The sequence below is a fragment of the Mus caroli genome, chromosome 4 (genome assembly GCF_900094665.2).
Source record: "Mus caroli chromosome 4, CAROLI_EIJ_v1.1, whole genome shotgun sequence".
NCBI lineage: Eukaryota > Metazoa > Chordata > Mammalia > Rodentia > Muridae > Mus > Mus caroli.
This window is the reverse complement of record NC_034573.1, coordinates 56,495,737-56,520,123: the sequence shown is the minus strand read 5'-3', so window position 1 is coordinate 56,520,123 and position 24,387 is coordinate 56,495,737. Positions and strand designations below refer to the sequence as shown.

Here is a 24,387-nt window from a genome sequence, read left to right as displayed (position 1 = left end):
GCTCAGCAAGTAAGGCTGCAGCGATGGCTCAGAAGTTAAGAGTACCTGTTCCTCTAGCAAAGGACTCTGGTTCAGTTCCCAGCCCCCATACGGTGGCTTGTAACCATCTATGACCCTAGTGTAGGGAGATACAGCAGGCATATCCATGCCTGCAGGCTAAATATTCATACATATAAAGTAAGATAAATCTAAAAAACCACAACATGTATTTACCACGAAGTAGCTGGAGACATAGGTCAGTTTGTAGAGTGCTTGCCTGGTGTGTCTCAAGTCTTGTGTTCCATTCCCCACGCTACAGAAAATCAGGTATGGTAGTCCATTTCTGTAACCTCAGCACTCAGGAGGTGGGGGAAGGAGGGTCAAAGGATCAAGGCTAACCTTGGTTACAGGAGATCCTGCTTTTAAGAGTTTTAAAACTCGGGGCTGGTGAGATGGCTCAGTGGGTAAGAGCACCCGACTGCTCTTCCAGAGGTCCAGAGTTCAAATCCCAGCAACCACATGGTGGCTCACAACCATCCGTAACGAGATCTGGAGCCCTCTTCGGGAGTGTCTGAGGACAGCTACAGTGTACTTACATATAATAAATAAATAAATCTTTAAAAAAAAAAAAAGAGTTTTAAAACTCTTATAAACATCTATAGAGAGATCTCTGTGAGTTCAAGACCTACATAGTTTAAGGCCTGGGCTAGCCAAGGCTATATAGTGGGATCCTGCCTCACAAAATAAAAGTGAAAAGGAAGGAGGGAAAATGAAAATTTTCACTATGGGGAAAGTACAAGAGCTTTGAAAGCACCGAGTAACATCACTAGCCTGGTCTGGAAGAGGAGAAGAGAGGTTCAACAGACTCCTGGGATAGACAGGAAGGTGGCCTTTAAGCTGATGATACATCACCAAAGTGGGTAAAGGGATGTGCTTTATATGTTGCTGGGACAAAATACTTAACAAAAGCAACTTATACTCCTCACTGCTCGAGGGATATAATCTACATGCTGGTTAGGGTTTTTCAGGTTGATATAAGCTGGGGTTTTCCAGGAAGAAGAAACCTCAGCTGATAGAATGTCCTCACTGGCCTCTAGGCAAACCTAGGAGGCATTATTATTATTATTATTATTATTATTATTATTATTATTATTATATGATTGATGTGGGAGGGCCCAATCCACTGTGGGTGGTGCCACATCTATAAGAAAGCCATCTGAGCAAGCCACAGGGAGCAAGTCAGGAGGCAGCATTCCTTTAGCGCCTCCGCCTCAGTTCTTGCCTTCAGGTTCCCTAACTTCATGAGGGACTACATGTGTAAGCTGAAATAAAGTCTTTCCTTCTCTGGTTGCTTTCAGTCCTGGTGTTTTATCACAGCAACATGAAGCTAACTGATATGGTTTATCACGGCTGCAGAAGTGGGAGGCAGCTGGTCACACTTTGTCCACAGTCAAGAAGCAAAGAGTGGTGGATAACCCCAGACTAGATTCTATCCAGAAATCCACTTCAGTTGACCCATCACAGATACACCTGGAGGTCTTTTTGTTTCTGTTTTCTTTTCATGACTCTAGATCCTGTCCAGTGACAGTACTCACCATCACAGAGTGTAAGGATGGTTTGCAAAGACTCCAAGGTAACAGCTAACTTAAGTAGTCCGTAGTGTTGAATCACATAGCATGGGTGTGCAGAGAGGATGAAGAGATGTAAACAAAGCTTAAGAGACCTCATGAAGAATTTGGGCTTCATCTTGGATTGTCATTGTTTACTGCACCTAAAAAACCGTCTAGGAGCTTAAAGTGGAAGGTGCTTATGTGCTCCTTAGAACACTGGCAAACTGGGTTGTCACACCTGGATCATTTTTCTGATGATTCTCCTGGTGGTTTTCACCACGTGAGGGCTGGAGAGTATAAAACAGTGTTACTCATGCTTGACATTTGGTGCTAACTATTGTGTGTGCTGTGCCTTTCAGGTGAACTGGCTAGGGTTTCCTACGGATTCAAAAAGATGAAAGGAGAAACCAAGTCCCTTTGAGGCTTAAATCCAGAAGTTGCACAATGTTACTTCTGCTACACTCAAATGAAAAAAAAATGTATAATGCCAGCCCTAATGGAAGAATCAATGATGAATTTATGGTTATTTTTAACTTCTTATACCCCGGATAGTGTTGGCCTGAACCAAAACAGTGGCTAAAGAGAAATGAGGATATTTAGAAAGCAGAACTGGAAACCTTGGGAGAAGGTTAGTTAAAATAACTTTTATTCACCTGATGTAATTGTCGTTTCTGAGGTTTACTGCCTTCGTACAACCTAATCTAGGCCTAGAATGTTTTCAGCCTCTGAAACTTACTGCTGAATAAGCTCATTTAGTTCTTTCTGAACTCTGGCTGGGCTGGTTCAACTCAGCTGTTCTGGCTCAAACTCCTCTGCAAGCTGACTGATTCAATCTGGCTTCTCCCTCTTGACCTCTCCTAAATTGCTCTGCTTGGCTTTATACTAACTTTGACTATCTGTTCTAATCTACTGGCTCCTTCTCATTCTCTGGCTCACTCTGTTTTTATCTGTGTCTGACTTGTTCTCTCTTTAACCTTTCTTTGTAAAACTCTTCCAGTAAAACTGCCTCCTTTTTTTTCTGGCTCTCTCTGTGTGCTGTTCTCTTAAGTAGCTTCCCTTTCCCCTCTCTTCTTCTGAGAGTTGGCCATATCCTGTCTTGTCAAATCTTTTTCTGATTTGTTACTTTGTCTGTCACTCAAACATCACTTTTAAACATAAAGAGTTTCCTTCTACAAACTAACTCTAGCTTTATTGTTTGGGATTAAAGGTGTGTACTAAGGGTGTGTCTGTATTCTGGGCATAGGGTCTAAAGAATTGTGCTAATGGTGAGCCACACCACAACTAGAAACAGATTTATTTTTCCCAGAAACAATCCAATCTCCCAGTTCACAGTGTGATCAAATATCCTTCAACAGAGGATTGCTCCTGAGAGGCAGTTACAAATGACTCCTAGGTTTGTGGCTTGAGTGATTAATGGGTGGTAATGCCCAGTGTTTAGAGAAAGAAAAGAAGAACAGGTTTAGGCAGAAGATGATGTCTGTGAGTCATGTCAAGGAAGAGGTGTCTTTTAGATAGTCAGATGGAGAAGAGCAGAAAGCAGGCAGAAGACAGATGAGGCTCCAGGACAAGTGTGACTACAGATACCAGTTTGGAAGGATCAGATGCCAGAAGCATTTCTCAAAGTGGTTGTATCCCAGAGCAGAGTGCTTTGGGAGTAGACTCTAACACCTTAGTTTGTAGCTGTACTTGAACCTACTGGAGTCTCCACCCCAAATCAGTAGAAGTCTATTCTACTGTCAGTATTTTGCCATAGCAATGGGTTATACATTGACTCCAAAATTTACCTAACAACTATTTTTCAAAAGATTTATTTATTTTGTGAATATGAGTGCTCTACCTGTAGAGCTAGAACATGCACATCTGTGTTCCAGAAGAGAGCATCAGATCCCACATGGTTATGAGCCCTCATGGGGTTGCTGGGAATTGAACTCAGGATCTCTTAACCGCTAAGTCATCTCTCCAGATGTTAGTCTTTTGTTAGTACCTTCCCGTTTGAATCTGAAGAAGGTACTGAGAAGTCTTTTTGTTTGTGGTGCTGGCTCATTCCAGTTTGATGAAAGACGAAGTGAAAAGTATTCAGTTTGGCAGCACATGTGTTAAAATTGAAACCATATAGGGACTGGCTATATGGTTTATTTATGATGGCTCAGCGGTTAAGAGCACTTATAGCACCTGCAGAAGACACAGGTTCAGTTCCCTAAACCCAGAGGGCAGCTCACAACCATCGGTAACTCACGTTCTGTAGGATTAGAACTCAGTTGGCACACAAATGATGTATATATACACATATGCAGATAAAGCACTCACACGTATAAAAGAAGAATTAACATGGTCCCCACACAAAGGCGAAAGGCAAAATCAAAACGTTCCATATATTTGAAACTCATTACTTTATCTGTTTAGAAAAATTAGTAAAAATAAACACACACGTGCCAAATGAGAGGAACGGATTAAGATGTTTGGGAAATGTTCAATGGAGAAAATCTCTGTCTATATTCAGGGACATTTAAAATAAAATTTCTGGGCGAATAATAATTACAAAGTGACACTTATTAATCGCTTACTCGCTCTGGCTACGACAGATATCACCGCTTTTCTTGGAAGATACAGGTGCTTCATGTTCATGTGGTTAAGCACAAACCTCCTCTGCCTAGAATATTCACATACCATCAAATTAGAAAAGGAAAATAGGCTCTCTCGGCTCGGCCCCTGAGGGACTTCCGGCACGTGGAACCTGGGTTCCGGGGCTGCCGTGGACGCCCGGAGCGTTTAGGTGGAACTCCCGCCCTAGCGACGCGCGCCTGGTTGCTAGGGGCTGAGGCGCGGGAACCTGTGGAAGCTACGGATGCCAGCTACCCGAGCTTTCGGGCCTCGGTGCTAGCCCGCCGGTGGGTATGGAGCCCGAGGTGGGAGAGGGGGAGCATCGGGGAGGTGGGCATCTTCGCGCTGTCCCCAGCGGTAGCCACCCACTGGAAGTGAGGGGGAGGTTCGGGAGGGTATGTGTAGGACCTGGTGTCACCTGCTTCCATCTTGGCGTAATCCTTCCCTGGCACGTGCACATGAAAAGTAAGCTTTAGCAGTTCAGATAATGGACAGAAGTAGGAGCATTTATAATCTGAAGGGCCAGAAAGAAAACAAACAAGACAACAAAGAACTGCACGCTGATGGTCCTCAACGTTGGGAGTTCTGATCTAGCGCCGACCCTCAGTGAGACCGGGTGTCTTGTAAATCCTCTTACTGTCTGAATCTTTTCCTTTACATTATCATTAGAGTCAAACCAGTCCACCTCCTATAAGCTCCTGCGAGTCGTTTGTTAATCTTTGAACACTGGTGTAGATGTTTTAGTCTCAGAGAGTATAGGTTAGATAGACACCCATGTGAAAGATTTGGGAAGAGAGCGTGGATTTAAAAAAATCATTTATACCAGTTGGGAAGTGTCGGTGCATGCCTTTAGTCCCAGCTCTCAGGAGGTAGAAGCAGGCAGATCTCTGAGTTCTTGGACAGCCTGCTTGGTCTACAGAGTGAGTGAGTTCCATGACAGCCAGGGCTACACAGTAAAATCCTGTCTCAAAAAAAAAAAAAAAAAAAAAAATCATTTACACAACTAACGCCATGTTAAAAGTCTCAGTGATCATACTTGCTAGGCCAGAACACAGACACAGAAGATTTATTAAAAAGAATATATCAGAAGAAGAGTCAGGCCTAGTAGGCACATGCTCAGAATAAACCCAAGTGGGAATAGTTCTTTTCCATTACAAGCCACAGGGAACTTGCTCAGTCTTGTGTGGTTCACGGTAGGTGAAGAGGCAAGGGGGCATCTCACTACCTTGCTAAGCAGTACATTTTACAGCATCATGTCTTCTTCAATATTTGGGTTAAGGTACCCCTGTGTCAGACTCCAAATGTTTGTATAAGACATCCCAAGTCACTAGGAGCATATGAGAGGTTTTTGTTGTTGTTGTTTTGAATCTTTGTGTGTGTGTGTGTGTCTACAGACAGGATGAGAAAAGTCTACTGAAATAAGATTCATTTCACTCAGTTCTGCCCCCACGACAGCAAGTTAACTCTATGGATCACAGTTGTATCAAAGGCTATAAAGGAATTTTGTACTACATAACCGAATGAGGATTTTCTGAGATCTATCTAATGTGACCCGTAGGCCTTTGGAAAGCAGATTTGGACAGAGACAGATCAGGGGTTCAGATGTAGATCTGCTTCCCCCAGAAACCCACGGGCATCCAGAGCCATCATGACCTTTAAGCACCTTTCCAAGTCCTTCCAGCCTTTGTGGGTTGAAGCAGGGTGATGTGCCTTCAGAGATATTTTTTGGATGGTCTTGTTAGGTAGTTTAAAAAGACCATTATTTTGAGGTCTGGTCACATGAGCCTGTGAGGCAGGAGGATTTTGAGTTGGAGGCCAGCTTGGGCTATACAGAAAAAGATTTTGTCCCCAAAAGACAAACAGTCAAAAACCACAGAGTGTTATGTTGTACCCTGTAAAGAGCTTCTGGCTAATCTTGCTCTTTAATTTAGGATGCCATCTCTCATGCAGCAGAGAAATAGATGTGTAGTTAACATCATGATATACTCTGCTCTATTAATAGAAATTTGACGTTCATATAATCTTGGAAATTTGTGTGCTATTTCTTAATGAGGAAAAACTACAGTAATAATTTTTTCAATTAAACGAGGCTCCTATTTACACTTGTAAATCTCTCTGGTGCAAACATATGCTTAGACAGAGGGGAGATTAACTTAATCGTCCTTTCCTTAATTACAGAGATTAGGAAGTGGCTGTCTGACTTGGTCCCGAAGGCTGAATGAACTACAGATCATCAAATACAGCAGCTCACCAAGAAGATCTGGTTGCTTTGGGGGTAAGTAATGCCAAGTTACCCTTCCTTCGACTCCCCAACGAAGATACCCACTAAGAATCCAGTTGGTTTTGAATACATTTACAGCCCCGTGGTTTCCAGTGACCTAGATCTCGGGCAGTACCTGTTTGCACTTTGATGACAGTGTTAAACACAGGTGAAGCTGGCAGATGGGCAGCTCTGCACCTCTGCATATCGATAAACAGTACATATCTCAGAGTTTCTGGATGCCGTCCTAGAACTTTTCTTTTTCGTCCATCACATGGCCTATCACAGAACATCCTAGAATGTTTGAATTAGAAGAGACTGCAGGTGCAGGAGTTTGCAACAAATACTTTTGTCATACTGTGTAAGCCATTTGGGGTTAAAAAAAAAAAGATCTTGGGACTGGAGTGATGGCTCAGTGGTTAAGAGCACTGACTGCTCTTCTAGAGGTCCTGTGTTCAATCTCCAGCAACCTCGTGGTATCTCACAACCATCTGTAATACGATCTGATGCCCTCTTCTGGCACGAAGGTGTACATGCAGAGAGAGCACTCATACATAAAATAAATCTGATTTTAAAAAGTCATTATGGAACATATAATGTTCTGGTCATGTAAAGGTCATTTAGTATTGTGCTGTTGCTTTAGGTAGGGGGGCTGAGGCAGGAGTGGGCCACTCAAGGACACAGTAAGCCCTGAGTGAGCTGAGGCAGATTCCAGAACTCTAGGCTACACCCTCCACGCTCAGCTCTGCATTGTGTCTGTGAGCTGTTCTTCTTTCCAGGATACCAGTCCATGTACTCCCTCAGACAGTGGGAGGGAAGTCTCTGGGAAACTCTGTTTTTAGTGGAGGGGATGAATAAGAATATGTACCTGGTGGCTTTTAGTTGCTCTTCTCTCTGTGGACAGCAATTCCTGGAGTTCAGCTGGTGTGTGAATCTTTCTGACCTTCTTTAAGCCGAAACCCGGAGGGAATGAGGACTGGCCCCTCTCACTGCCGCTTTTACTTCCTTCAGCTCTTCAGTTGTTTGAAGGACACGGGGCCTGGGGTAGCTGAGATTGGCTCCTGGTCTGATCCTGCTAATGTTGGTGCTGGCCACCTCTCTTATTCTTTGACGTACCAGCAACTCATGCAGGAATGTCACATGCTCAGGAGGTGCTCCCTGAGTGAAGAGATAAGGTGGATATCCTTGGTTTGGGGGGTGGTGGTGGTGGTGTTTTTTTCCTTTGTTTGTTTGTTTGTTTGTTTTATTTCTTATTTTGCAGCAGTGGGGATTAAACCCATGTGCGATCAAGCCAGGCAAGCCATGTGCCTGCCAGGCAAGCACTCTGCCACCATGCAGTCCTCAGCATCTTTGAATGCACATTTACTCTTTCTTTTTAGTTCTAGCTTTGTGAGCCGATGAGGAAAAATATAAGTAAACCTGGGAAAAAATACTGTTCTTGTTCTGATACAGCATCCAGTACTAACACGTTGCAATCTCTAGGGCAGTTGTTCTCAGACCCTGTGGCCTCAGGATCTCAGGGTTGCTTCTCATGCTCAAAAATGGCTGAGGACACCAGAGACCTTTCAGATTCCTGCTCACTGTTTCCCATATACCAATAAAGCTGAGATGTTTAAAAGATATCTCCTTACTTAAAACTAAAAGTATAAAGCTCTTGCATGTAGACTGTGGTGGTGCCTAACTATATTAACAGTACTTGGGAAGCAGACACAGGAGGATTGCAAGTTCAACACCAGCCTGGGATACACAGGAAGCTTTAGGCCAGACTGTGAAACCCTGTCTCTAAAAACAAAAGCCTATTGTGGGCCAAATGTGGTGGGACATGGCTTTAATCCCAGTACTTGAGAGACAGAGGCAGGTGATTTCTGTGAGTTTTAAACCAGCCTGGTCTTCTTTTGATTCCAAACTCTAGGCCAGCTAAGGCTACATAAATGGCATGATTTATTAAAATTCCAAAACACCTTAGTTGGAAAAAGTGGTACTGAGTTTTTGAAACTCTCTTTTGATGTGTGATTTAAAGAGAAGACAGTTGGATTCTCATACCTATTTTTTCGTTCTGTCTATTACTGGTATACTGCAATAAAATGTATTAGAAAGAAAAGCAGGCCTTGTACTGAGATGGATGCCTTAGGACTTCTTGAGAGACTCAGAATGGCTGCTCCATGATCTCATCACAGTTGTCATTTCTAGCATCTTATTCTTGTTACATATTAACCTCTTGACCTCTTGATACTGGCATGCCACATTAAGGAAACAATGCAAAGAAATTGCTATGACACGTTAGAAAGGCTCTAGCTCTTAGAGTAACTGAGGCTCTTCTCTCTTAAGAAGCTTTTCTCAGATTAGTGTGATGGCTCAGCAGGTGAAGACACTTGCTGCTTAAACCTGCTAACCTGAGTTCAATCCCCAGAACCCATGTGAAGGTGGAAGAAAGAAGTGATCTCACACAGTTGTGCTCTGACCTATATACTTGTACGTGGTGTATGAGTACGTGTGTGTACACACACAGAGACAATAATGATGACTTGAATTGCAAAAAATCCCTTACCAATACAGGTTGTATTTTATTTTCACCTATATGTCCATAGTACTTAATTTATTATTTTAGAGCACATGTAACATAAAATTTACCATGCATGACATTTTATACATAGATGGTATTGTGTAGTGGTCCCCCACTCTCTAGTTACATGACATTTTTATCACTCCCAAAGTTAACTTTGTCTTTAGTAAGCAGTCGGCTGCACCCCCATTCTCCACCTCTGCTCAGCTCCTGGCAGCCACTAATCTATTTACTGTCACTGTAGATTTTCAAACTGGGTATTTCACATGAGTGGGATCATGTGTCATATAGAGTATGTCTAGCATTTTTTGCTTAATGTGGTGATTTCCAGTTTCAGCCATATTCATGACTGTTTAGTAGATGGGTAGGCCACATTTTGTTTCTGTATCCCTTCCTTCCTTCCTTTCTTCCTTCCTTCCTTCCTTTCTTTCTTTCTTTCTTTCTTTCTTTCTTTCTTTCTTTCTTTCTTTCTTTCTTTCTTTCTTTCTTTCGAGATCGTTTTGCTGTGTAACTCTGGCTGGAACTCTCTATATAGACCAGGCTGGCCTCAAACTTGCAGCGATCTGCCTGCTCCTGCCTCCAACTGCCGAGATTAAAAGCGTGTGCCATTATGCCTTGCTTTATGACATATTTTCATCTCTTGGCTGCTGCAAACAATGCCTGCTGAGCATGTGTATACCAACATTTGTCGTAATTTCTGTCTTCATTTCTTTAAAGATTTATTTATTCTGTGTATAAATGTTTTGTGTGTGTGTGTGTATATGTACTGAGTGCATGCCTAGTACCTACAGAGATCAGAAGCAAGTATCAGATCTCTTGGAACTAGAGTTTTGTTTGTTTGTTTGTTTTCCTTTATGTGCACCTGTATGTGTGATGTGTGTGTGTGTGTGTGTTACTGGGGCTCAAACTCAGCCTTGTTGTGTGTACTAGACAAGCTCTTTTCTACCACTGAACTACATATCCAGACCTGAGTTTAACATTTTTAGAAAAAAAGTTTATATCTTTTAACTAGTTCATAAGATCAAAATTGTTGGGTTTTTTTTGGTTAAGGTTTATTTATTTATTTATTTAATGTAAGTACACTGTAGCAGCCTTCAGACACTGCAGAAGAGGGCGCCAGGTCTCGTTACGGATGGTTGTGAGCCACCATGTGGTGGCTGGGAATTTAACTCAGGACCTTCAGAAGAGCAGTCAGTGCTCTTAACCGCTGAGCCATCTCTCCAGCCCCAGATCAAAATTGTTTTAATCAGTTAAAAAATAATTGCTAGGCTGGACAAGTGGCTCAGTTGGTAAGTGCTTGACACACAAGCTTGAGGACCCCAGTTCAATTTGTAGCCCCTACATAAAAAACTGGGCATGGTGGCACTTTCATGTAATCCCAGCACTGGGGAGGTGGACATAGCTGGTCTCTGTGGCTCTCTGTCCAGCCAGCAAGGCTAATTAGTCCTAAGTCTTAGTAAGAGACCCTGTCTCAAAAAAAAAAAGTAGATAGCTCCTGAGCAAAGACACTTAAGGCTGGGTTGTCAAACTCTAGCCTCCACATCCATACACAAACATACTAATGTACCTGCACACACACACACACACACACACATACACAAACATGCACATGTAAAGTAGTTCTTAGTATCTTAGTATTTTTTTTTTCTTTGAGACAGGGTTTCTGTGTAGCCCTGGCTGTCCTGGAACTCTGTAGACAAGGCTGGCTTTGAACTCAGAGATCCATCTGCCTCTGCCTCCGAGCATGCCTGTCTGTTCTTAGTATTTTTAACATTAGTTTTGACTTTTCTGCTGAACCTCTATTGACAGCTGCAGTCCCAGGCTGAAGAGAATGAAGCAGGAGAAGGAAAAAAGTCAAATGCACACAGTTAATCTCTTTTCTAAAAAGAAATGTACCTCACACAGGAAGGAAAGAAGGAAGCAAGGAAAGAAGGGAGGAAAAGATTAGTCTAATCAAATTACTGTTAGACCTAATGAAATTCAGTGTGTGCCCTCTGCCCACTCCACAGAGAACACCCCCTCAGCGCCTGTGAGGGATGTTGTTACTTGACGGCCAACTGAAACCAGCTCTTCCTCAGAAGGTCTTCTGTAGCCTCTGGGCTGTGATGGGAAAACTGCAGAGCAAACTCAGACACAGCACTTACTTATACAGGTAGATCAACTTCTGGGGTCCCCAGTTGTATCATGTTCCTTTAAAATTCTCTGCTAAAGAAAGAAGGCCAGTATTGGTAAGCTTTCCTGCCCGCTTCATTTGGTGTACTGTTTCAGATGTAAACCCAGCCCTGGGGAGGTGAACATGGGCAGATGGTCACCTCACCATCGAGCACCTGCAGTGCACACTCAGGGGCCCTGTATCTTTTGGAGTCATTTCTAAGGAGATCAAACACTCCTGGCCTCAGGATTCCCCTTCATCAGATTTCAGTAACTCAGTTATTCTGGGTGATTCCCAAGTAAATAGCGCCATTTATTTCTGGGCATTTTTCAAACAAACTGAGGGTCTCTTTCGTGTCTCACCCTTGCCTGAATTGATACCACTGCCACATTCTTCTGTCCCCTTCTCCCCTGTCCATTCCAGTGGACCCCATTTTCCATTCTTTCTGTAGCAGGCCGGATGGAATTATAGAAGAGAGAGTCCAGACTAAAGCTCCCCAAGAATACGTCCCTGTTCACGTGGATACCGTCTCCGTGGTTGCCGCTCTGAACTCAGACCTTTGTATCTCTGGAGGAAAAGACAAGGTGAGGTTGCCAGTGCTTCCCACTCACCAGCTCACTGCAGGAAAGGGAAGATGTTCTGAGACTCTGACACTAACTACATCATAACAGGGCTCAAAGTTCAAAGGCTGGAGTTTAAGCCCAGCTCTGCCACTTCCTATTACAATGGGCAAGTCTTTATATTTTCTGAGCTTTGCTTTCCTAGTCTGTCATAGAATAACAGCCATGCCCTAAGACAGCCATGAGGATTCCACGAGGACCTCACCCTATGTCAGGCCACCTACATGCTTTTATAAATGGGGTGTTACAGTTCCATCCACCTCGTCCTTAACAGTCACACTCAGACCCTGGAGTCAACAAGAAGAACATTCTAGCTGCTTTATGTTTTGTTTTACAGACTTCACACTGGTAAGCACTGACCCTTTATATTTTGGTCTGCCCTCTCGTCATCACGCTGGATTATCAGCTTTCTGTCCTCACACTAGAAGCTCTCTTGGCAGCCAGTGTGATAAACTGCAGCAGCAATACACTACTGATTCTTCCTGAAGGGAATGACCCTAATAATCCTCCTGATTCCCAATAGGCTTTCAGAGATGTCAGATTTCACTTGCAAACTGTATTTCACCATTTGTAAGATGCATTTATTTTAGATGTCATTACTTCAAATGAGGATACACTTGAGAATCAATACTTAAGTAGCAGTGTCTTGCTGGGCAGTAGTGGCACATATCTTTAATCCCAGAACTTGGAAGGCAGAGGCAGGCAGATTTCTGAGTTCGAGGCTAGCCTGGTCTACAGAGTGAGTTCCAGGACAGCCAGGGCTACACAGAGAAACCCTGTCTCAAAAAAAAACAAAACCAAAACAAACAAACAAACAAACAAACAACCCCAGCAGTGTCTTGTGTTAATGTCTGTATTATTTTAGACCTAAGAAATTGTATTTATGTGACCCTTTCTCACACTTGAGAGGTCGGCAAGACAAGGACTATCCACTTGGTTTTGTAGACAGGGGAACTGGCAGGCCAATTGCCACAGCGACTGGGGCCACACAGCACCTGCTCCTTTCTCTGTAGCAGTGAACTGCAGACACCCAGCAAGAAAATGCTGAGATCCTGCTCAGGAGCCAGTGTTGCAGTAACGCCTGTAATCCCATTTCTCTGCAGACCGCTGTGGCCTACAATTGGAAAACTGGGCGTGTGGTGAAAAGGTTCACAGGGCACACTCGGGAAATCACGAAGGTAACTGTCACTCACTCACTCTGAAGGGAACTCAGGGGCAAGAAAGGAAACAACAGCTACGGATAGTAGAAGGCAAAGGCTTGCTTTGACACCAGGAAGAGCAGAGCATATCATTTCAAACATGGAATGAATCCCAGTACCTAGCAGAGGTGTGGTGAAAACATGTACACATACAGCAGAAATTACAAGCCATCTAGTCTGTAGTATTTTGTTATAAAGGCTTGAACTGACTGAGCTAATAGTTTTCTTTTTTAAAGAAAGCATTGAAGGCTATAAGTAAGGAAACTTTCTGGGGTGTCTGAAACATCACAAGTTTTTGAGGGATGTCTATTAAGTCTTTTTTGTTTTTGGTTTTGGTTTGTATTTTTGTTTTTTGTTTTTGTTTTTTTGAGACAGAGTTCCATTGTGCAGCCCTGACTGTCCTGGAACTCAGTCTGTAGACCAGGCTGGCCTCGAACTCACAGACATTCTCCCTGCCTCTGTCTTCTGAGTGCAGAGATTAAAGGTGTGCACCACTACGCCCAGCTTATTCAGTCAAGGAGCAAAGGGGCTGGAGAGAAGGCTCAGCAGTTAAGAGCACTGCCCGCTCTTCTGGAAGAACTGGGTTCTATTCCCAGTACCCACGTAATGCTTACAACCATCTGTAACTCGAGTTTTGGCTTCCAAGGTCAATAGGCACTAAAGTGGTGTACAGACACATGAGTGGTGAAGACACCCCACATACATATAACATAGTATAATTTCAAACTCTTTTAAATAAGGAATGAAATTCTGGGGTTGGGGACCCAGCTCAGTAAAGCCTAGCATGGTGAAGCCCTGGCAGAAGAGAAAAGGTGATGCTCTGAAGCACGTGTCAGCAAGGCAAGTGTTAGATGCTAGACACAAGGCTCCCCACACCACATGGTGAGACAGCATAAGCGGGACTGTGCAGTGGAGGTGCACGCGGGGGTGATGGAAGTTCTACAGTTACACAGTCTCCCTGATCGTGGAAGTCTGTATAATGATGTGAGTGTACTTGCTGCCACACTTGAAATGCTTAAAATGATCATTTCTATGGTGCATGTGCGCTCAAATGTGCACACGGGGGGGGGGGGGACAGAAGGAGAAAGGGAATTAAATATAATATTTTCTTTTTTTTAAGATTTATTTATTATTATGTCTAAGTACACTGTAGCTGTCTTCAGATATACTAGAAGAGGGTGTCAGGTCTCATTACAGATGGTTGTGAGACACCATGTGGTTGCTGGGATTTGAACTCAGGACCTTCGGAAGAGCAGTCTGTGCTCTCAACCACTGAGCCATCTCTCCAGCCCTAAACATAATATTTTAAAAAGGAAAATTAAAATGAAAAAATGTGTGTGTGTATGTGCATGTGAAGCCATGTTCCACTCTGAAGTCCTGTCTAGCTTGTCCACTTGAGCTGTCACTGTTCTTGCTTGTTCTCTGAGCAGATAGCCTGTATTCCCAAAGCAAACCAGTTCTTCAGCGCCTCTCGAGACAAGACAGTCCTGATGTGGGACCTGCAGGGCTCCTCACAGCCCAGGCAGCAGCTGTCTGGCCATGCCATGGTGGTCACTGGCTTGGCTGTGAGCCCAGGTAAAGTGCAGCGGAACCTTCCAGTACCGGATGCATTCCCAGAACCCTGTCCACATCCCAACTTATGGCCACTGTGGCTTCTCACCTTGTTTTTAAGACTCGTCCCAGCTGTGCACTGGCTCTCGGGACAATAGCCTGCTTCTGTGGGATGTGGGGACCGGACAGTGTGTGGAGAGAGCGTCTGTCTCCAGGAACCTGGTACAAATTCAGACTTGGTGTAGGGCAGGGTGGTGGAGAAGAGTGTAGGTGAGGAGTGTGGGGGCGAGCTCATGGGAGATCTGTGTGTGTGGCGTGATGCGGCTTGGATTCAGTTGAGCGGTGGGAGCTGGGAGAAAGGAGGGAGGGGAGGGTAAAGGAGAGCCGTGTCCTCATGCAGTTCTTCAAGCCACTTTTTTTTGGTAAGGAGAGGGAAGTTTGTGCCCTCCCCACTTTTTTCTGAAGAATGATTTATTTATTTTATGTATATGAATACACTGTAGCTGTCTTCAGACACACCAGAAGAGGGCATTGGATCCTATTACAGATGGTTGTAAGCCACTATGTGGTTGCTGGGAATTGAACTCAGGTCCTCTGAAAGAGCAGTCAGTGCTCTTAACTGCTGAGCCATCTCTCCAGCTCCTTCAAAGCAAACTTTTAGCATAATTTTAGTATGAGAGACACTGCTAGGAATAGAAATATAACAAAGGACATGGTGTTTACAACTCTTGTATACAGTGTGATACAAGATGGCTGCCCTTCATATACAGATTAGTGTGTCCTTTACTTGATGTAAGTCACTCTGTGGCAGTTAAATCCTTTAGACTTTGCACAGACTTTGGGCTCTGTCACACCTGGCTTCCAAACATGGGAGGAGGTTGGGATATATTCTTTTTCTTTTTTCCCATGCTGGGGATTGAACCCTGAGCCTTGTACATGCTAAGCAAACACTGTGCCTCTAACCTACACTCCCAGCTCTGCCTGCAAACCGCAAATCTATCGCTTCTTAGTTGAAAGTGCTATTTAAGCTTAGACTCTAGGTATCTCCATTTATAAAATGGGGAGTTATGTCACTAGGCAAGATTCTTTGGGTGACTAACTGAGATAGTCTGTCGTAAAACACCCGTCATTGTTCTTGGCGGGTGGCAGCTGTTCCTCAGAGTTTAGTCACCTACTCTCCTAGTTTTGAAGTCAGCCGCAGATGGTGGAATGTGCTTGCCTGTGAGGATACTGCGCTGAGAAAAGGGAAATCTGTTCCCCTGGGTTGTTTTGAAAATGTTTCGTCTGTTTAGACGGGGCTGCAGGCCAGGACTACTGTTACTCTTCTGAGCCCCCGAGCTGTTAGAGCAGAGTTCAGAGGCCCACTTAGCACAGGGGGTGCTCTTCTGGCTGCCACCTGCTCACCAGTGCCAGCTTTGGTTCAAGTCTCCAAGGCTAACCAGAAGGCCAGCCTACTGGTACCTCTGCCCCTGAGCACTGAGGAGAAGCAGGTGGAGACGGATGAAGGCTGTGGGACAATGACCCTGCTAACCCGAGCTTACCAGCTCAGGATCCCTGAGAGGAGATGAGGCATGAGCTTAGCCAGCTAATGGATTACAGCAGAGGACCGACCTGCTGTGGTGATCTACCTGCTAATGACTGTTTTCTCCAGGTCACACACCTGTGCTGGGTCCCGAGTGAGCCATACATAGTCCAGACCTCGGAGGATAAGACCATCAGGTGGGCTACTGGCCGCTGTGGAGGTGTTTCTGGTGAAGGTCTGTGGTTGCCGTGCTTACATGACTGTCTCCATTCTGCTTCTTCATGACGCTTCGCCCATCTTAGGGCTCTCTTGTCCTCTACTCCACGGTCCCTGGGGACTCTCTGACCTGTAGCTTATGGGAACACAATGAACGCACAAGATCAGGTCCAACTAAGGTTCTGGTGAGGGGTTTGAAGCAGCGGACCTTGGTCATTCCCAGTGTGTAACCAGATCAGCCTCAGCCTCACCTGTACAACCACCCTGTCAGGCAGCCTGGCTCTGCTGGCGTACCTTGGGCGTTTCTCGAGTTTCTAGGCACTTAGCCCTCAAGCAAAGGCTCCCTTGGAAAGAAGGATCAGAGTCTAGTCAGGGAAGTCAGATAGTTGGTAGTTAACAGATTGGGGAGCATGACTCAAAATTGTAGCTCTCAGAGGCCACTTGTATGAAACTGGAGGAATGAGATGAGAGGGAACACGGGACCCCACTGCACTCAAGGCCAAACCTGGCCATGGTCAGCGTCAGCCTGCTTCTGGAGTGCAGATGATGCTGTAGCGAGGATCCTTTAGGGACCTGGACTGCAGTCTCAGCACTTGAGAGGCCAAGTACTGCAGCCTGTACTACATAGCTTCCAAACAAACAGCAACAATGTATCTTTTAATTTTTTTTTCAGTTATAGACACAAAAATAGCCTCTTGTCTATTGAAAGCAGTGTCCTAAAGGACCAAGTTAACTAGTACAATTAAGATGTGTGGTCTGAGTTCCAGTCCAGTCTAATGTACAGATTTGAGTCCCAGGGAAATCCTGGGACACAGGGAAACCCTGTCTCAGAAAACCAACAAAAAAAGATCTGTGTTCTAATGTCTCCATGAAAAGGTGGTGAGACAGCTCAGCAGATAAAGGCATTGCTGCCAAGCCTGATGGCAGCCTGGAACCCCAGGGAGTACAGTTCCCGGGACCCCTACACATGCTGTGGTGTGTGCAGCTCCTCTCCCCAAACAAGCGTAGTCTTTTGAAAAGTCCATATGATTTGATTTCAAAGCAGAAAGATTCAAGATGGCACTGGTTTGGTTCCTTCCTGTCAGCTTTAGAGTCTGTTAGGTTGTGACATTCCATTCTGACTGGCAGCAAAGAGTCAGGCTTTTCCTGTTAGTGGGATATCACAGGTATGTTTCAGTCCCATTTACTACAAAATCACATTCTGCTTCTAATTCCTTTCAGATTATGGGACAGTCGGGGGCTTCAGATGGCTCACATGTTTCCCACAAAGCAGCATATCCAGACCCATTGTGAAGTCAGCGTGGATGGACACACGTGTATCTCCTGCAGCAGTGGCTTTGGGGGTGAAGGCTGTGAAGCCACGGTGAGAGGCTGGGCCAGGTGTCTGTTCACTGATGAGCAGGCTGCTCTGGTCTCACTCCCATCGCCGGGCTGCACAGACAGGATCTGCAACAGCACTGGCCTGCTTCAAATGCAAACTGTCAGTCACCCCGTGCACTCCAGTGGCTTCCTTTGAGAAACATTTATTAATCTGGGTCTGTCTGAAATGGTAATAGACAAGAGAACAGGATGGAAGTCAAGATAGAAAAGGGGTAAAGAGAGCAGCCTGCTGCTGATCTTGCTCCTAGAGGAGCCTAAACAGGTAGGGACTGCCAGAAGAGACAGAGGTGTGGCTTTTGAGTAAGTGGCCATGCTAAGGAGAGCTTAGTTCATTGGGGAGCTGGGGAGCTCCACGGCTGGTCCAGGGGCCAACCAACTCCCTTATCCAGATATACACCTCCCTTGCCGTAACCTCTGTATATACTCTTTCGGCCCTTCCCAAGTTTCTGGATTCATAACTGCAAGTTCTCATTTAAATAAGAGTGTATTTCTGAGTTATCAGACATGTGTACCATGTCAGACTTTGAGCTAAGCATTCATGGTTTCATTTAATTCCTAAGACAGGGCTTGAGTTCTATGCAATTCTGTGCTGTTTTAATGTCTATTTTACGGTCAAGGGAATGGAGACATGGCAAGTTAGACAAGTAGCTAAGATATAGTTGATCTTAGTTACTTTGTGGGTTCTTTTTCCTACCCTTTATCCCCCTGGTTTCACCCCCATCACTAGTTAGCAGTGGAAGAAGGATATGGGGTTGGGGGGATCTGTGAATCTAGTATCTTCTGAGCATGACTACTCAGAAGTCAGGGGAACCGTAACCAGCTCCCCCTGTATGACCAACAATCACTGACCCTGACAGGGGGCCCTAGAATTTGTACACCCTCTGAAGAGTTCCCAGACTTTCAAATGCCACACATTCACAGAAACTATCTGTAGCTGGCAAAACCATGTTTCTGCTGAAACACGAGACAAATCATAGTCAGCTGCTGTGAAGCAGCCTCATACCCTACAACTGGGATTAAAATGAAAACTTATCATATTTCTGTGTCTTTTAAAGAACCCCAAATTCCAGTATTCTCACTACAGGAATCTCCTACTCAGGACATGTTCTTAGAATGGGTAGATTAGGGTTTGCAGATCTTGCATGTATCATCTCTTATCCAGCTGATGGATGACAGGGACTCCTGGGCCCCCACCGTCTTAGACACTGTTCAGTTTTCTCTCATTTCTGAAGGGTTCCTTATAGGTATGGTTTGATATGTGTCAGTACAACAGGGACCAATGGGGCTGTCACTTCCTTTGTCAGAGACACTAAGCATCACATCAGAATGTGTGCACACAGGAAGAAGGTGTCCCTTACTGTGGGGTCCCCACAGCCATAGCTAGTGCTGTTCAAGACATAATCAGTACTGCAGTAGTTGCTGGATGGATGGGGGTTGGGTATGGTGGACGAGATAAGAGCTTCACCCGACTTTCTGGTTCCATGAGAGGGGGTCATAGGGAATGGGAGGGTAGCTATTCGTGACACATGAGCATCTGTGTGTATGAGCTGGCTTGTGTCATTACTTTGCAGTTGTGGGACCTAAGACAGACTAGAGACAGAATGTGTGAGTATAAGGGGCATTTCCAGACAGTTGCATCCTGTGTCTTTCTACCGAAGTCCACGGCCTTGATGCCTATGATTGCTACCTCTGCACATGACTCCAAGGTGAAGATTTGGAACCAGGATACTGGAGGTAAGCAGTCTGCTCTCAGTGCTGTTCAGGAGCTGAGTGCAGCCTTAAGACTTTTTGCATTACTCACCGTATGCAAAGCCACCCGTGTCCTGCCATTTTATAGTCTCCTGGTGGTTAAGAGGGGAGACACCACAGTGCCCACATCTTTCTGTTCCAGCTCTGGCTATATAAGCCAGCTTCAGGCTTCCCTCATACCATAACGTACAAAGTTATTCCTGAGACTCTAGAGGGAACATGTTTGACTCTTTAAGTTCTTTCCACATGCAGTTCCTCATCAGATTTGAACTTGTGAGACTCAGAATGTCTGGAAAGGGGAAAGAGAATGCTATTTTTTAGTTCTTATTTCAAGGATACAGTTAGAACCTCAGCTCTTGTTGGGACTGTAGTAAAATAAGAAAGGACTCGGAAAGGCTCCACCTGCTGGGACTCTGAGGCAGTGCTTGAGATCGCAGTAAGGTCGAGGCCCCTCAGCACCAAAGAAAACTGTGTCTGGTGGGCGGTAACTTCCCAGAGACTTGTGTGTGCAGAACCTTAGAGGTCAAATGGTGGATACCTGGGAATTCTGTGAGCCATGGTTTAAACTTTTGGTAACATGGAATTCAGTCACGGTGGGGAATCTACCATGGACATGGACAAGTCTGTGAGCAAGTGTTGGGTTCTCTTCTAGAAGTCTGATTTCTAGCACTGCCTCTGTGCTGCTTTAATCCTGACAGGATTTGACTTGAGACAAAAACAGTGTTATCTTAGAGCTCTTCAAAATCTTCTCAGTCACTCTCCAGAAACTCAGTTCCCCTCAGGGAGAGATAACTGCCCTCCCACAGAAAAGAGGTAGGCTTGGCTAATAGTCTGTAAACAGCTGTGGCCATAAAGCCAAACTTCTATAGTGAAGACAGGCCTGCCCTACCCTTACCTGCCCCAGTGTAATGTCTGCAGGCAAGGGAAAGTAGACGTTTCAGATGAAGGGAGCACACAGCCTCAGTGTGGGGAGCCAGGTTGGGAGGCACCGCTGCCCTGCAGTGCTCCTAGAAGAGTAACCTCAGAGATGCAGATGGAGGGAGGCTGGCCCAGTTAAATCCCAGGCTTTAATCCCAGCACCTGAAAGGCAGAGGCGGTGGATCTCTGTGAGTTTGAGGCTAGCCTGGTCTATAGAGTGAGTTCCAGGACAGCCAGGGCTACACAGAGAAATCCTGTCTGGAAAACAACAAAAAAAGCAAAGGCCAAGCCTCCATCACTTCCTCTCTTTCATGAAGAGAGCTGGCAGCCTCAGATTAGTGTCCTTGTCTGTTTCCCCTGACTTAGCCTGTCTTCTTCTCTACCCCTTTTAAATATGGCCTCAGTTGTCTGAAATACTGCTTGGGTGTCTACATCCTGTTAGTCCTGGAGTTGAGGTCATGGAGGTGACTCTGGGTCTCCCAGTCAGGTCCAGTGTACCTTGGTGAGAGGCAGAGCCCTCCTGGCTTAGAGGGCACAGGGCATGCTTTGTTTCCTGTTCTCATGGTACAGTCCCACATTTCCTAATGATATTTCGATGAACAACAGAGCACATCCAATGGTTTAGACATGCAGTGGTAGACTGTGCTTTCTGCATGTGCACGAGCACCTCCCTGATGCTTACAGAGTGGCAGAACTGCCTCGTGATGGCTTTTCTAGCATGTTTCCATCATAAAGCACAGCCTGGCTCTCCTTCCTCCTGCAGCTTGCCTCTCCACCTTGTCTCTGGATGGATCAGGACCCCTGACCTCACTGGCTGTTGGTGACATCTCCTCCTTGTTATGCGCAAGTTTCTACAGAGGAGTTCACTTACTCAGAGTAGACCACAGCCAAGGACTGGAACTTCAGGAAGTGGCAGCCTTCTGAAACCAAGAGATATTGATTGAATAATATCAAACCATGGCCCCTCTTTCTGTGTGACTTTGTGTTTTTCCACATGATCTTGGGGGAGGAGGGGTTAGAGTTGGTGTTCTTTTCTTAGCTTTACTTCGAAGGCATATCATTGTTAGATGATTCAAAAAATCAGGGTATTTGTTTGTACAAGTCTCACTCCATAGCCATTAAGTTCCCTAACTTATGGATCTGTGAACTCTGGAATGACAAAGGAATAGTGCAAGAGGAAGCTACTCATCCATCAGACACCTACAGAGGGCTACGTAGAGTCTCCCTAAAAGTCCCAATGATGTTCCCATTCCACAGATGGGAAAGCTAAGGCCCAGAGAGAGGCATGCATTATTTTATCCACACAGGAAGGGAAGAGCTGAGATTTGAATCTGGGTCTGCCTGACTTGGAGCTGGGAAGCCTTCCTCCGCAGCTTTTGCCTTTGTTGTTTTAGACACTTAGAGACCATAACATTGTTTATTTATTTTTGAGACTAATTATTAATCTAGTTCTGGAGATTGGATTCAGGATGTTGTTTCTGCAGGCCAGGAGCTCTACCACTGAGCTTTCCCCTACCCTTGCATTAAGTTTTGGTTCTGGAGACATCTGAGGCTGTAGGCAGGTCTCCTCTTAGGGCAGCGAAATGCCTAGCGTGTGCTGGATGCATGCGATGCTGCAGCTGATAGTTTCTTGTAGAAGGAGACAGTAAGTCAAATAAATGGAGAGGGTCGCTCTGGTGAGTCAAGAGGGCTCTGCACCGTTCCCACTCTTTCCTGAGCCCTGCCATGTGCCTGAGAAGCAGAAAGACGAGCGTGTGCTCACGTTGATGGAGCCTTTTAAAAGTTCTAGCCTGGTCTACAAAGTGGACTCCAGGATAGCCAGGGCTACATGGAAAAAACTCTCAAACAAAACAAAAAGTTATGTTAGAGCCAAGCAGTGGTGTTGCATGATTTTAATCTTAGCATTCAGAAAGACAGGCAGATCTCTGAGTTCGAGGCTAGTCTGGTGTGCAAAGTGAGTTCCAGGACAGTGAGGGCTGCACAGAGAAACTCTGTCTTGGAAAAAAAAAAAGAAGAAGAAAAGAAAAAATTAAGGGGATAACATTTGAAATGTAAATAAAGAAAATATCCAATAAAAATAAATAAAAAAGAAAAGAAAAAAGTTATTTTAGGCCTTAAGTAGGATACTCTTAGTGTTCAAGATCCTGGCTGCTGAAGTCATGAGTTCTGCATCTTTGAGCTGCCCTCTACATTCATGTGAAGGACTTTGTTCCAGACAGTTTTTTTCCTTGTAAGCCCTTACAGTCTTGTCAATCACATATTTAAAGTTTAATCACATCTCCATATTTATTAACATGTATCATTCGTAAGTATAACCTAAGGAAAGCAGGTGGTGATTATTAATGGTCTCCACTTAGACTTGGTTAGACTTGGGGGTCCCCAGCAAAGTACAGAGCTCAGGTGACTTGGAGAGTAATCTTTTGGCACTGTGAAGGACTGTGGCTGTTTCTGAGTGGCCTTTTGAAGACAATTATTAAAGAACAGTGTCTTAGTCAGGGTTTCTATTCCTGCACAAACATCATGACCAAGAAACAAGTTGGGGAGGAAAGGGTTTATTCAGCTTACATTTCCAGATTGCTGTTCATCACTAAAGGAAGTCAGGACTGGAACTCAAGCAGGTCAGGAAGCAGGAACTGATGCAGAGGCCATGGAGGGGTGTTACTTAGTGGCTTGCTTCACCTGGCTTGCTCAGCCTGCTCTCTTATAGAACCCAAGACTACCAGCCCAGAGATCGTCCCACCCACAAGGGGACCTCCCTCCTTGATCACTAATTGAGAAAATGCCTTACAGCTGGATCTCATGGAGACTGTGCCTGGGTCCCAGCACTTGGGAGGTAGAGCAGGAAGAGTTCACGGTCACCCTCACCTTTTTTTTTTTTTTCGAGACAGGGTTTCTCTGTGTAGACCTGGTTGTCCTGGAACTCACTCTGTAGATCAGGCTGGCCTCGAACTCAGAAATCCACCTGCCTCTGCCTCCAAAGTGCTGGAATTAAAGGCGTGTGCCACCACTGCCCGGCCAAGGTCACCCTCACCTTTATGGTAAGCTCAAGACCAAGTGACACTGCCATGCCCTGCCACATGCCCCCACCCCCCCAAAAAAGAAAGATTTCCCTAAGGTTGGCAGATTTTGTGTTACCCAGCAGATCTTGCATTCCAACCAAGCATGTCATGGAATAGCATTGGGATGATCTGAAAAATGTGAACGTGGGTATCCAGGATGTACCCTTGGGCTCAACCCCTCTAGTGGAGTGTGACATTTGAAAACTGCTTCAGCGGCTCAGAACTGGTTAGGATGATGGAGGTTGCAAGACAGAAAGAAGCCAAGGCCTTGAGTTAACTTGAGTTGAGCTGCTGCACTATTGCTGGAAGAGAATGAGCCTCTTTAATCTACTATATAATGATTTTACTAGGTTTAGAAACCATATGAAAAATTTCAAATGTCCAAGCTTAAAGCTCGGAATTTTCATAAGTTGAGAAAACTCTAGAAACTAAGACCTGAATGTAGATGTGTGCTGGACTGAGGACCAATAGGATGCTGTGCTCCAGATCAAGTCAAGCAGACCCAGAATAAAGTCTCAGGCCGTCCCCTTCTTCTGTTTGTAACTATGGGCAAAGTGCTGCATGGCTCTAGGCCTCAGCTTTCCCACTTGTGAAATGGGAACATCACTGGAGTTCACGTGACAACACGGATCCAGCTCCACAGCAGTGCTTTCACCTTCACGGATTTCTGCACTGTCAGGTAAAGGTGGTCTGGGCTCCAAGGAGCAGAATCTATACTGCAGGGACAAGGTCTCATGAATGATGTCAACGTGGGCCTCCAAGCCCAGCCAACCTCAGCTCGGCACAGCCTGGGACATGAGCTCACAGCCAGCCCAGGACTCATGAGTGATAGCAAATCACTCTTGCTTTAAGACTGTATCCTGTCAAAAGATGGCCTAGTCGGCCATCACTGGAAAGAGGCCCATTGGTCATGCAAACTTTATATGCCCCAGTACAGGGGAACGCCAGGGCCAAAAAGTGGGAGTGGGTGAGTAGGGGGGAGGGTATGGGGGACTTTTGGGATAGCAT

The 24,387-nt window shown here is 45.1% G+C and overlaps 1 protein-coding gene across 2 annotated transcripts; it reads left to right on the top strand.

The window, feature by feature from the left end:
- The first annotated feature begins 4,364 nt into the window (after nucleotides 1–4,364).
- Nucleotides 4,365–21,287, top strand: Wdr31 (WD repeat domain 31). 2 transcript variants are annotated; one of them, XM_021160326.2, is made up of 11 exons: nucleotides 4,365–4,477; nucleotides 6,369–6,465; nucleotides 11,023–11,165; nucleotides 11,620–11,749; nucleotides 12,889–12,963; nucleotides 14,415–14,559; nucleotides 14,657–14,757; nucleotides 16,187–16,254; nucleotides 17,495–17,636; nucleotides 19,225–19,387; nucleotides 21,084–21,287. In XM_021160326.2, the coding sequence occupies exons 3-11, from the start codon at nucleotides 11,050–11,052 to the stop codon at nucleotides 21,242–21,244; spliced, it is 1,101 nt and encodes a 366-aa protein (XP_021015985.1). In that variant the 5' UTR covers nucleotides 4,365–4,477; nucleotides 6,369–6,465; nucleotides 11,023–11,049; the 3' UTR covers nucleotides 21,245–21,287. The 2 variants fall into 2 exon arrangements, with proteins under 2 accessions (XP_021015985.1, XP_021015982.1); XM_021160323.2 differs by having other exon boundaries at nucleotides 4,366–4,477; nucleotides 11,617–11,749.
- The last annotated feature ends 3,100 nt before the right edge of the window (nucleotides 21,288–24,387 follow it).